Source organism: Megascapheus bottae, chromosome 26 (assembly GCF_031878675.1).
Source record: "Megascapheus bottae isolate mThoBot1 chromosome 26, mThoBot2.hap1, whole genome shotgun sequence".
Classification (NCBI taxonomy): domain Eukaryota; kingdom Metazoa; phylum Chordata; class Mammalia; order Rodentia; family Geomyidae; genus Megascapheus; species Megascapheus bottae.
In genome coordinates this window covers 15,063,819-15,077,955 of record NC_143534.1, presented here as the reverse complement: position 1 = coordinate 15,077,955, position 14,137 = coordinate 15,063,819, and the positions used below count along the sequence as shown (strand labels likewise).

The 14,137-nt window shown below is 43.1% G+C and overlaps 1 protein-coding gene across 8 annotated transcripts in view; it reads right to left on the bottom strand.

The window, feature by feature from the left end:
- Mllt10 (MLLT10 histone lysine methyltransferase DOT1L cofactor) overlaps positions 1–10,801 on the bottom strand; it is a 121,473-nt gene extending 110,672 nt beyond the window's left edge. For 5 of the 8 annotated variants that reach the window (XM_090319000.1, XM_090319003.1, XM_090319009.1 and 2 more), the window contains exons 1-3: positions 9,874–9,951; positions 9,553–9,712; positions 4,936–5,015 (exon numbers count right to left, since the gene is read on the bottom strand). In XM_090319000.1, coding sequence (XP_090175126.1) covers positions 4,936–5,015; positions 9,553–9,712 — 240 coding nt within the window. In that variant the 5' untranslated portion in view covers positions 9,874–9,951. Of the gene's footprint in view, positions 1–4,935; positions 5,016–9,552; positions 9,713–9,873; positions 9,952–10,606 lie in introns of those variants that run through there. The other 3 variants (XM_090319002.1, XM_090319001.1, XM_090319008.1) reach the window with 3 other exon arrangements.
- Between the last annotated feature and the right edge of the window lie 3,336 nt (positions 10,802–14,137).

Genomic DNA, 14,137 nt, shown 5'->3' with positions numbered 1-14,137 from the left:
TAGAACCAATGGGAAGATACAAAAATATCTGAGATGAGGGAATCAAGTAAAAAAGACACACTGACAACATATAACTAGTAACAGGTAAAGCAAGATTCAAGAAGAAACTGGGTACAAGGACACCATGGCTGTAATCCCAGCAGTTTGGGAGGCTGAGGAAAGAGGGTCATGAAACTTGCCTCAAAAGAAATCAGAAAGTCCCCATCACTAGCACAATTACTCTTAAAAACTATCTTCTTTCCTTCCATAAATACAGAAAGTAAATACTAGATAAAAAAGCATAAAGCCACAAATGCAAAACAAGCAAACCAACAGAAAAGCATAAGACAATATCCTACAAAATGCTGGAAGTTAGGGAGAATGGGATATAACTCAATTATAGATGACACACATTCTTATAAGCACTTAACAGACACTAGTCAATCCAGTGTGTACACACACACACAGAGAAATATCTTAGATCAGGAATAGGACACATCCAAAAGTAGTGAGACAGCAGTGAAAATCAGACTAATGTAAGGATCCAGGGAACAGGGACTAGGGGAAATGCATATGCAGTGATGGTTTACACATATGGGACATGCCTCGTTTCCTCGTAAGTCTAAACCAAGAACAACTGAAAATATCCTTCTCTACCATACTCTATCAAATCTTTATCCTAGGATAATTTTCTCAAGACAACGAACAAGAAGAAATCTAGATTCAGGGCCACTGGACAGCTGAAGGAAAAGCTTTGAATCTTATTTTAAAGGAGTTAAGTGAAAGTCACATTTTACATACTCAAATTTTGGCATCCTCCTAGCTCAAATAGTACTAATAACCAGGCCTCTCAGCCTAAAAAAAAAATACTTAGAAATTTCTCTCTGATTAGAAATTTCTCTGATTAAACAGAACCCAAACAGATTACCTATTAAAAAAAAAAAAGTGAATCGGCCAACAGTCCCTATCTACATATACAAGGATCACAACAAACTGAGTAGAGCCTTGTCTTAAATATTAGCCTATGCCAAAGAGTCATCAGAATTTGATTTTGGGGGGCAAACTCAATGTCTTATACTTCCTAACCTGGTGCTCTACCACTGAGCCATTATCTCCAACATTTTTTGGGGGGGTCAGTCATGGGCCTTGAACTTTGGGCCTGGATGCTGTCCCTGAGCTCTTTGGCTTAAGGCTAGTGCTCTATCATTTGAGCCCACAGTGCCACTTCTGATTTTCTGTTTGTTAATTGGAGATGAGATTCTCACAAACTTTCCTGTCTGGGTTGGCTTTGAACCCAGATCCTCAGATCTCGGCCTCCTGAGTAGCTAGGATTATAGGTGTGACCCACCAGCAGCCAGCTCCAACATTGTTTTTTTACTGGTTGTTTTCAAAATAGGATCTTAATACATACCTGCAATCTACCTACCCTAGATTCACATAGCTGCTGGGGTCAGAGGCACAGGCCCACACCACCACATCCAGTTACCCTCCACTGAGACAGGTTCTATGGGACTTTTCTGCACAAACTGGCATGGAGCTATGACCTTCCTGTTCTGTGCCTCCCACACAGCTTGGAATGGCAAGCACCTGCTACTATGCCCAGCTATGGGTTGATAAAAAGTCTTCCCAACTTTTCTACCTAAACTGATTAAACCAAGATATTCCACTTTCAGCCTCTCCCAACCATATTTTTAAGTGAAGACTAGTAAGACCAAAACAGCTGGGTGCCAGTGGCTCACACCAGTAATCCTAGCTACTCAGGAGGCTGAATTTGAGGAATGCTGCTTGAAGCCAGCCAGGGCAGGAAAGTCCATGAGACTCATCTCCAATAAATTATTCAAAAAAGGCAGAAATGGGGGCCAGGTGTCTGGCCTACTGGTAGAGTACTTGATGCACAGAGGCCTGGGTTCGATTCCTTGGTACCACATGCACAGGAAAAACCAGAAGTGGTGCTGTGGCTCAAGTAGTAGAGAGAGACAAAGAGAGAGACAAAGAGAGAGACAGAGAGAGAGACAGAGAGGGGAAACAAGCAAACAAACAATAAAGGGCCAATATCCCAAGAAAACTGAAATGAAGCCGGGGTATGGTGGCTCACGCCCATAATCCTAGCTATTCAGGAGGCTGAAATCTGAGGATTGAGGTTCAAAGCCAACCCAGGTACTAAAGTTCATGAGACTCTTATCTCCAATTAACCACTAGAAAATCAGAAGCAGTACTATGGCTCAAGGGTAGGGCAGTAGCCTTGAGCTGAAGAAATCAGGGGCAGTGCCCAGGCCCAGAGTTCAAGCTTCACAACCAAGAATAGTAACAATAATAAGTCTAACAGAGCCAAGCACCAGTGGTTCATCCAAGTAATCCTCACTACTTAGAAGGCTGAGATCTTAAGACTGAGGTTCAAAGCTAGCCCTAGCAGACAAATACAAGAAAATCTTATCCTTATTTAGCTAGCAAAAAAAAAAAACAAAAAAACAAAACCAAAGTAGACGTATGGCTCACATAGTAAAGCAAACTTGAGCAAGAAATCTAAGCAAAATGCACAGCTCTGAGTTCAAGCCCTTCAAAAATCAAAAAGCATTTTTCCTGATCTAAATTCATGTTCCTTAGCATTATTTTTCAAAGCAAAGTACACCAGTATATAAAGTATCAGGCCAAGTGACAATGGTCACATCTACAATCGTAGCTGTTCAAGAGAATGAGATTCAGAGATATGGAGATTTAAGGTTTGTAGTCAGACTGGGCAGAGAAATCCAAAAGGTTCTTATCTCCAAATAACCAGCAAAAAGATGCAAGCACAGTATGGTTTATGTGGGAGAGCCCTAGCTATGAGCAAAAAAGCGAACCAAGAACAAGGTTCCAAATTCAAGTCCTAGTACCAGGGGGTAAAAGAAATAAAATTACTGCCAGGGCCAGGAGCATAGCCTAGTGGTAGTGCTCTTGCCTAGCATGCATGAAACCCTGGGTTCAATTCCTCAGTACCATATACTCAAAAAGCCAGAAGTAGTCCTATGGCTCAAGTGGCAGACTGCTAGCCTCGGGCAAAAAGTGTCCAAGGACAGTGCCCAGGCCCTGAGTTCAAGCTCCATGACTAGCACACACACAAAACAAAAAAATTACTGCCAGATACAAATGGCTCATACCTATAATCCTAACTACTCAGGAGGTTGATATATATGGATCACTTTTTTTTTTTTTTTTTACAGCTCCTAGGGCTTGAATTCAAGACCTAGACATTGTCCCTGAGCATTTTTACTCAAGGCTACCACTCTATCATTTGAGTCACAGCTCTAGTTCTGGCTTGTTTCTGATGTTTAATTGTTACAAGTCCCACAGACTTTCCTGTCTGAGCTGGCTTCAAACCATGATCCTCAGATCTCAGCCTCCTGAGTATTTAAGAGTATAGATGTCAAGTTAAAGATCCCATTCTGAAGCCAGACCAGGCAGAAAAACCTATGAGAGGGGCCAGGAGTTTGGAGTACTGATAGAGTGCTTGCTTAGCATGCACAAAGACTTGGGTTCGATTCCTGGGTAGCACATACACAGAAAAAATTGGAAGTAGTGCTGTGGTTCAAGGGTTAGTGCTCTAGCCTTGAGAAAGCCCAAGGACAATGTTCAGGCCCTGAGTTCAAGCCCCAGGACTGGGCAAAAAATAAAAAATAAAAAAAAATAAAGAGTCTCACAGAGTTTTAGTTTTTGGTTTTTTGCCTGTCCTGGGGCTTGAACTCAGGGCCTGGGCACTGTCTTTGAACATTTTTTGCTTAAGGCTGGCATTCTGCCACTTGAGCCACAGCACCACTTCTGGCTTTTTGTGTATGTGGTTTCAGGAAATCAAACCCAGGGCTTTGTGCACGCTAGGCGAGCATGCTACCACTAGGATCCTGGTCCCCTAACACAATTCTTAAGAGTTAAATGCCAACTCCCCACCCCCACCCCCCACATACACACAGACACACACACTAACAAAGACATCTTCACAATTTTTGGTAACAGAATAGGAATCTAAGAAACACAACTACATACACAAGTCCTGAGTATTAACTTGCCATTAAAAATACAAAAGCAGCCAGGCCCTGGTGTCTCATGCCTATAAATCCTAACTACTAAAAAGGCTAAGATTCAGAGAACTGTGATTCAAGACCAGCCTAGGGAGATTGTGAAATTCCATTAACAAAATGGGTGGGGAGGGGGAGAAAAGAAGGGCTGGAGGAGAGGCTCGAGTAGTAAAATCCTAGCCTAGCAAGCATGAGACCCTAAGTTCAAAAGCCAATATGGGAAGTTGGGGGAGACAGGGGACTTATCAATTGTCTTTATCTATGAGAACCTCAGATTTGATTTAAAAAAATAATGTAAAACACTGCATACAGTTAACTGACACGTGATAAACACTCAAAAAGTTAACTACTGGCCAGGAGTTTGGCTAGTGCTAAAAGTGCTTGCCTAGCACATATGAAGACGCAGGTTCAATTCCTTGGTACCACATAGCAAAAAAAAAAAAAAAAAAGCTGGAAGTGGTGCTCTGGCTCAAGTTGTAGAGCACTAAGCCTTGAGAAAGCTCAAGGACAGCATTCAGGCCCTGAGTTCAAGCTCCAGAACTAGCAAAAAAAAGAAGAAAAAGAAAAAAGCTAGCAGAAGTGTCATATTTTCTTATGTTCCTACTGCCATTATAGTCATTACATTATCCAACGTAACTTTCAGAGCACATGAAATATTACCACCTGTATAGATACAAAGTCCTGAATATGACTTCCTAGTTTTATTTTCAAAGTATCTATCAACATATACTTAATTGAATTTTTTAGGTTATACAAAATCTATTAAACCCAGGTCCATATTTGGCCCAAACATTCTTAAATTATAATATTGACAACAAAAGATTGATATTTATTGAAACTGCAACAAGAGTGTGATCCTAAACTAATCATGTAAATATTCTAATGTATTTGATAAAATAGTTCTTACCACTCTAGCTGCTCTCTCCTGAGATTCACATTTCCTGCAAAACCATGGTCCTGTGGGCACTTGAACAATGCCATAGCAAGCTGTTGGAAACAAAATATTTTAAAATATTAAAACTGAAAAAATTATGGACAACTAGTCTTTATAAAACTCTAGTAAGCAATCCCTCAAGCTATCCAAATCAACTACTTTCATTAGAAATATTGAACATTTATATACTATTTACTATGTACATAGTTATTTAATAAAAAGTGAAATTGGGCACTGGTGGCTCATGCCTATTCTTACCCTAACTACTCAAAGGGCTGAGTTCTGAGGACTTGATTTGATACCAGAACCTGCAGGAAAGTTCTTGAGACTATCTGCAGTTAAGCACCCATAAAAAGTTCCAAGTGAGCTGTGGTTCAAGTGGTAGAGCATTAATCTTGAGCAAAAAAGCCCTAAGTTCAAGCCCCAGAACTGGCATCAACAAATAATAAGCAACAGATATTACAAAAAAAATTAAAATGTAATGTTAAAAATGAAACACTTTGTGGTAGAACATTTATTTAGCATGCTCAAGGACTAAGAGCTCAATTTCCACAACAAATGAGAAAAAAGTGATATTTGTATGAAAATATCCAGAATAAGAAAATCCAGACAGAAAAAGATTAGTGGCTTCCTCAGATCGTTGGAATTGGGTGATGAAAAGGATAATTAGGGTGATGAAAAGGATCTAAAACATTAGTAATGACTGTGCAATTTATGAATATACCCAAACTGTACACTGGAAGTGTACATTCTGAATTATGCAAAGTTGTACATCTCATGTGTTGTTGGGCTGTAACTCAGTGGCAGAGCACTTGCCCAGCAAGTCCAGTCCTGAGTTCAATCCCAAATACCAAGATAGAAGAGTCCAAAAAAAAAAAAACCCACAAAAACTGTACATCTCAATGAAACTACATTTCAAAAAAATCTCAAAAAATAAATCTCAATAATTATTTAAAAAAACGAAAAACATGCAAGCATGGTCATTTCTAAGTATTTTATAATCTGAATGAATATTCTGAGTATGTATCATATATGAAATTCATAGGTTCAACGCAAGTTTTGGTTCTTTGTTTTTGCCAGTTCTGGGGCTTGAACTCAGGCCCTAGGTGAAGTCCTTGGGCTTTCTCAAGGCTAATATTCTATCACATGAGCCACTTCCAGCTTTTTCTGTGTATGTGGTAGGGGGGAATGGAACCCAGGGCTTCGTGCATACTAGACAAGCATGCTACCACTAAGCCACACCCTTATTGTTTTTATTTTTTGTTTAAGTAGTACCAAATAATTAAACTCCAGGCTTCATGCATACTAAGCAAGCACTCTTCCACACATTCTACTAAGCCACATTCCGAGCCTGAAAGTTGTTTTTAGCTGCATATGGCGGCACACACCTGTAAATCCCAACACTCCAGAAGTTCAGGTAGATGGATCTCAGTTCCAGGCCAGCCTGTGATTCAACGTAATATCCTATCTCAAAAGAATACAGGCTGGGAGTTTAGCCTAGTGATAGAGTGCTTGCCTAGCATGCACGAAGACCCGGGTTCGATTCCTCGGTACCACATACATAGAAGAAAGCCAGAAATGGTGCTGAGGCTCAAGTGGTAGAGCTCTAGCCTTGAGAAAGTCCAAGGACAGTGCTCAGGCCCTGAGCTCAAGCCCAGGACTGGCAAAAAAAATAAATTAAAAAAAAAAAAAAAAAGAATACAGGCTGGCCGGGAGTTTGGCCTCGTGGTTAAAGTGCTTGCCTAGCACGCGCGAAGACCCGGGTTCGATTCCTTGGTACCACATACAAAAAAGCTGGAAGTGGTGCTGAGGCTCAAGTGGTAGAGCTCTAGCCTTGAGAAAGTCCAAGGACAGTGCTCAGGCCCTGAGCTCAAGCCCAGGACTGGCAAAAAAAAAAAAAAAAGAATACAGGCTGGCAGGGTGCAGGTCCCTCAAGTCTGTAAGTCCTAGCTACTCAGAAGACTTGAGTGGACTGACGTTCAACCTAAGCAGACAAATCTAAAATTTCCAATTAACCAACAAAAACATAAAAATAAAAATTAAGGCATAACTCAAGTGGTAGAGTGCCAGCCATAAGCTGAAGAAGCCAAGCAAAAGAGGCTCTAAGTTCAAACACCCCCTCTACACACATGCACACGCGTACGCACACACACACACTTTTTTAAATCCAAGGCTGCATAAGTAGTTCAAGGCACAATACTTGCCCAGTATGTATAAAGCCCTGGATCGGATCCCCAGCACAAAAGGGGGAAAAGGTTGTTTTTAGTATTAATACATAATCAGCTGAAAATTTTCTGAAAGTGTAAAAACCGCATTCAGGTGACACGAGTTTGCTCAACAGAAATTTAAAATATTGGGAGCAACAACGTATAGAATCAGAACATTCAGTCCTTGACTTGAACTAGGCCCTGGACACTATCCCTGAGCTTTTTCAGCTCAGGCTAATACTGTGGGATTTGAGCCACGGCTCCACTTCCAGCTTTTTGGTGATTAGACATGAGAGTATCACAGACTTTCCTGCCTCAGCTGTCTTCAATGTGCAATCCTCAGATCTCCGCCTCCTGAATAGCTAGGATACCAGGTGTGAGCCATAAGCGTTCGTTTACAATCAAAACATTTTTTTGGTTGGTTGTGGGACTTGACCTCTGGGCCTGGGCCCTGTCCCTGAGCTCTTCAGCTCAAGGCTAGCACTCTACCACTTGAGCCACAACACCACTTCTGGTTTACTGGTGGTTACTGGAGATGAGTCTCACAGACTTTGGTGCCCAGGGTTGGCTTTGAACCATGATCCTCAGCTCTCAGCCTCCTGCGTAGCTAGGATTACAGGCGTGAGACACCAACACCTGGCTAGACTCAGAACTTTTTTCAACTTATCAAACTTGAGCACCCTAATCCCTTTAAACATGTGTAAATATGTCACAGTAAAAATATTTATCAGACAAGAAATAGCAGTATCCAAACTCATACTGTTACATGAAGTACTTATTCCTAAAAGAAAAAAAAACTTAAGATTTACATACATTTTTGTATTGACAGAACAAAATCCAGTATTTATCCAATTCATCACCAATACCCCCAGAAATGCCACAGAATACTATAATAGAAATGCCTTGGGGCACCTGTGATTTGTGCCTATAATCCTACTCAGGAGACTGAGATTTGAGAATCATGGACAAAAGTTCATGAGACTCCAATTAACCACCAGAAAACCAGAAGTGCAGCTGTGGCTCAAGAGGAAGAATGGTAACCCATATCTGAAGAGTTCAGGGGCAGCCCCCAGGCTCAGAGTTCAAGCCATACAAACAACAATAAATATATATGTGCATATGTGTATGTGTGTGTGTGTGTGTATATCAAATGCCAATCCAAAATCACACTATCATTTATCTAGTTTTGATACACATTGTTTTCATTCCTTCACAAAAGTATACAAGTTATTTATAATAAATAAAACTGCCTTCTCAGGTTAATTCACTATGGTAGATCATCACCACTGCCATTCCCAGTTGCAATACTCCATTCTTTAAAGAATGTACTAGAGACCTCAGCTGGAAGCCTAGCTCAGCAGAACACCTGCTTGGCAAAAGATTGCTCTGAGTTCAAATCACAATACACCCAAAAGAAGAAAGAGAAAAGGAGGAATTTCCCTCCACCTTCAAAAACTCAACCAAATGACATCTACATCTGCATCACTTAATGCTGCCTTTAGGAACGAAAAGGGCAGATGACAGACACACCCAAAATTAACTAGACATTTCAACCTGGATTTCCTTAGCACCTGAAACAGGAGAGCCAGAAACATCAAGGAACAGAAAAATTATCTATGTGGCATCCTCCACTTTTTCTCCTTAGTATTCGCCGAATGAAAACACCCAGACATAAACTAAGAAACAACCCCAGGCCCAGTGGGGGCTCCACCACCTCCTCTTCTTGAGTAAGGCCGCGGAGGGGCTTGAGTCTGAGGGCAGCTAAGCCCCAGTGGGGCTCACCCGGGCACCAGCAGCTTTGCCCCAGGTTTGCTTCTCCACAGTCGTGGGCAGCAGCAGCTGGGTGGCTGACGGCCTCCCTCCTTGACCTCGACCAGCATGGCAGCCCCCGCCCCCTCGCTCGCAGCCCAGTCGCGTTTGGGGAGCCGGGCTCCACGGAACAGGAAGTCTGCAGGCACTGCGGCAGCCGGGACCGGACAGGCAGGGGGCGGAGTCTCGGACGCCCGAACCCACACCCACACCCACGGCCACGGGGACCCCAACGCGGGGCCCAGTCCTGCGGCCCGGCACACCACCGCCGCCCCCGGAAAGTCTGCCGGCCCCCCTCCCGCCCCCGACGCAGGACGGACACCAAATGACACGCGGAGCGGGAGCGCTGAATCACATGACAGCCCAGACCACACGCACTTTCTCGCACATGCTCGGCCCACAGCCCTGAGGCCCGCGGCGGACGCCGCGAGCCTCCCGCCGGCCCCGACGCCGGGCGGGCGGGGACGGGGCGGGGCGCGCGGGCGAACGCGGCCGAGGTGGGGGTGGCGGCGCCGGTGGCGGTGGCGGCGGGGAGCGGGCCGGGCCGGCCCGGCGGGCGGTGGGGTGTTTTTACCTTGATGCACCGCGACGCTGCAGCCGTGCCCGTCGCAATAAACCAGCGGGTTCTCGGCCCAGCCTCTCTCGTCTGAGCAAACGCAACAGCCTCCAATCATCTCCTTCATACTATGGGAGACCTCGTCCTCCAGTGACACGGGCCGGTCGCTAGAGACCATCTAAGAGGGAGTTGGGGGACCATTAAAAAACACATGCAAGCCAATGGGTGCTCCTACCCCCCCCACGCACGCCAACACGCAGCCTCCCCCGCCCCACTCCAACTCCCGCTCCCTCCCAGCGCCCCGGCCTCCGCCCGCCCGCTCGCCGGCCGCACGCTCACTCGGGCTTTGCCGCTCAGTCACTCACGTTCCGCACAGGAGTCAGGAGCCATGTCCTTGATGACTCCCCCCACCTCCCCTCCACCGCCTCCTCCGCCTCCTCCTCCTCCTTGGCGTCTTCCCACCCCACCTCCACCCGGCCGCTAACGCTGGCGCCCGGAGAGGGCACACATAATCAAGTAGGCCTCCGCACAGGCGCACTGGGGGGGCTCCCGCTGAGCCTCGGGCAGCGGGAGGGGAAGGGGGTTGCGCTTCCTCCTCCGAGCGTCACTCGGCGTGCGCGTGCCCGTCCGCCCAGCGACCTACGTGAAGGGGGCGCGAGCAGGCGAGGCCGGCGTGCGCGCCGCCGAGCCCGACGACTGACTGGCCCTAGTTCGTCGGCCAGCACCTCCCCGCCCGGCTCGTCGCCTCCGAGGGGAACCGAATGTAGGCGAGCGGAGCCGGCGGCGCGCGCGGTGGCCGAAGGGAGTCGAGGGGAAAGCTCGGGGAGCGCGCACGTGGGGGGCGGGACATTGGGCCGCGCTCTGCGGCGCCGGGCGCGCGGCCTGCGTGTGCGTGTGGGGCAGAGGCTGGGAGCGAGGCTGGAGGGAGGTGGGTTCCCATAGGCCAGGCGGGGTCTTGCGCCCTGTGAAGCTGTGGCTCACTGCCCCCCCCAACACACACACACACACACACACACACACACACACACACACACACACACACTCGGGGCAGCTCCCCGCGCGGGGAACCTACCTGATGGCCTCTTCCTCCAGGACTGAGCCGTGGGTAACAATGGTGGGGAGAGATTGCCAGCTTCCATGAAGGGTGTAATGAAGCATGGCTTCCTGCAGTGTTGGCCGCGCGAACTTCACACTACTGCCCGCTGCCTCTCCAACCCATTAAATTCACATCCTGGCTCCTTCCCAAAGTTCCCCCATTGGAAGTGTCGCCAGATCGACCGCCCATTTACGCAGCGCCTCGGCCCCCGTGACGGAGGGGGAGGGCGCCGCAGGCCGGAGGTCAAGAGCTGGGGTTAGGGTTAGACGCGGAGCGGGAGCCCCAAGGCCGCCCTCGGCGGGTCCCCCGCGCGGGAAGGGGTGCGAGTGGTCATCGGGAATTTGCGGGGTGAGACCGCACGCAGTCAACGACCGTCCGGGGGAAGGGACCCAGCTCTCCTAGCCTGGCCCCGAAGGCTAGTGAACGCCCTAAGACCGGAGAGTCCAGTCGTGCTTGAGAATGACTCTATCTGGCTTTCTCCCACACTTACTCTTGGAAACGTGAAGTCTAAAGTGGCAGGAGGACAGGAGCTCCCTCCTCACCAACAAATGTGGAGGGGGGTGGATTAGGCCTCAGATTAATTAGCTGGATGCTGAGCAGTTTTTAAGCTGTAAAATCTTCCTAAACCCAATATTGATTTTTAAGAAAAAAAAAGTGTCTAATCAAAAAAAGTTTAGCATGAAATGGGAATTATGGCGAGATTGTTTAAATGACAAGCACAGTTACAAGGCGAATTCACGGCTTTTGGTTAATAACTTGAAGGTACCAAAATGGTTTATCAGGAATTAGCAATATAATGTGATGATCTGGAAAATGCACTTATATAATGCTAAAGGACGGAGGAATCCAAATTCTAGGCAGTCATCAGAACATAATAGAATAGTTTAAGCTTTAAAAGCATTCCCAATGTTCACATAAAGAAAAAAATGGCTAAGAGAGCTATTTTTTCTATTGCAAATGAATTGCTAGAAATCTTTTAAGAATAACACTATACTATAAGCATACATTAGCAGTATAGTCAAATGTTTAAAAGCTAAGTGAGGTGTCGACCATAATGGAAATCTACCAAAATTTATAATAAAGAGAAAATGTACACTAAAAGACACACAGGGCTGGAGCTGTAGAAAAAAAAGATGGAAAAAGGAGAATTTTCCTGTAACCAAATTAATACATTTAGAAAGAGTGACCACAGCGTTACATTAAAAATGAAATTTTAGGAGGATGTGGCAATAATTAAATTTCAGTATATACAATAACTCTTCTTAAAATGTCTTTGAAAAATAGTGTCTCTGAAATTTTCTTAGGATAGATTTACTTATTTTAAAGATCCCTTTTATTAATATTTGTTATGGAGGACTCATTGTGACGTTTCCACACATGCATACAGTGTACCCCATCAACCTCAAGTCTTTGAAATTTACAAAGTTAAAATTGCCTTCAAATAAAAGTGTATACTGTTTTGTGCATCTTAACTATTCCGTGTATTTTACCTTTACCCTTATAGAAAGCCTACCATTTCAATATCTGATTCTTGCTCAGACTCTGAATGTAGAGCTATTTTGAGTTAAAAATCAATGTGAAATGTCCCCAAGAAGACACTAAATTATTTAAAGATCCATTTATTGTACGTTCTTGTGCATTTGAGCTTAGTTCTTGTGATTATGGAATTAATTGATATGTAAAGAAGGATGACCTTATCTTTTTCTGTAACACCTAATAAATGTAAGCAAACACTTGCTGTCTCTCTCTCTCTCTCAAAAAAAAGTCATTTGTAAAAGGATTCTGAAGTTTTTAAAATAGGGGCAATGTATCAGGCCTGTATATAAATTTTGTTAAAGACATACAAATGTATAAATGTTAAGAAAGCACAGTTCAAATTATTGAAAATTGATTTTTAACATAGTCTGAGTTGTTACGAAAATAATGACCAACCCCCCCATAAAGGTCATTTTTTAACTCATCTACCAGATATTGAACTTTTTTATGCTATGTATGTGAAGTATATTGTTCACCATATTTTGATAAAATACTAACTGCAAAGGAAGAATAACTGAGCGTTGAAGAGTTCAAATATACAGTGAATTATTTTTTCATTCAGTAACTATTTATTGAACATTTACTGTGTTGGGTACTGTTTTGGATATCATGAATATACCACTTACTTCTATATTCCTTGCACATGTATACATGTCTTACACATGTATATTTGTTCTTTTTTAGATACGTTTATGTTACTATAACATGTAATATTTCGCTGAATATGCCAATTCTTATGTCTCAGAATGAATAAAACAACCATTGAAACTGTTAAATTTCAAGTAAATGTTTAAAAATGCGTAGTGCTATAAAAATAAATTAACATGAGATTTATAGAATGCCATAGAAAAGGATATAATATTAATCTTAAAATGTTACTATTTAAATCTAATTGTATATTCCCAAAATATCCAAGTTTACCTAAATACCTGTAGAATAAAAAGCCTATTATCTCTTATATTCTTCTTCATATAATAGGCACTAACACAGTACTGATTCATCTATTTCCCTAAACTAATCATCAGAGGCAAACCACAAAAAACTGAAGGAAAGTATTTTATGATGTAACCTCTAACCCTACTATAATGGGAAAATGTATTTTCACTCTATGGGTAATATATCTTCTTATAATTTTCTTTAGTCCTTAACTGAGGCACAAAATTTTTGAATTTGCTTTTTTATAATCAATTGCACAAGTAGATACTGTGGAAGAAGTATTTAAAACCACATTTGATTCATAGGTTAGCATCACACATATTTATCTCGATCTGAAACAAGTTTCATTTGACTTGTTTGTATTACTAAATTTACTTTATCAGACACATTATTAAAACATACTTCCATAATTATGCATAGAATACAAACAGGTATATTCTATAACAATAAGACCATAGATAGTTCCCTTAGGTCTGATTCTTCCACAAGTGTTTAAAAATACTGAATTTTTTTAAAACAAAATGCATTACTAGAGCTAACTGGAAGCTATAACCTTGCTTCTAAATAAATTAGATAAAAAGCTGGGGAGAAAATAACCTTTCTTAAGACTATACAGACTTTCAGACCTATCCTCTTTTAAATAAAATTGGATAAATTGTGAGTAAAATTTTGTTTCACTCATTTGATTTCCAAGCGCTTTCTATTTTTTATATGAAAAGTATCATAAGCCATATGCATATATGGGGGTTTGATTAAAATACTGACATATTTCTGAAATGAGGTTTGTTATTTACCTTACAAATGAGCATGTGTCTTTATAGAAGCAAACCTGCACATGATATCTAAATGTATTCTGTATTCAAATTTTCATTAAAGAGTATGCACTTCAATTATATTTTCAGTTGTGATTCTGTTAATGGATTTTTGCAAGATTCCATTTAATGAAGCCTATCAGCCTTACTAGATGATCTTTTTCCCCCTCTCAATAGCACCAAGCAAGTTCCTAAAATGTCTTGCACATAGTAGGCCCACATA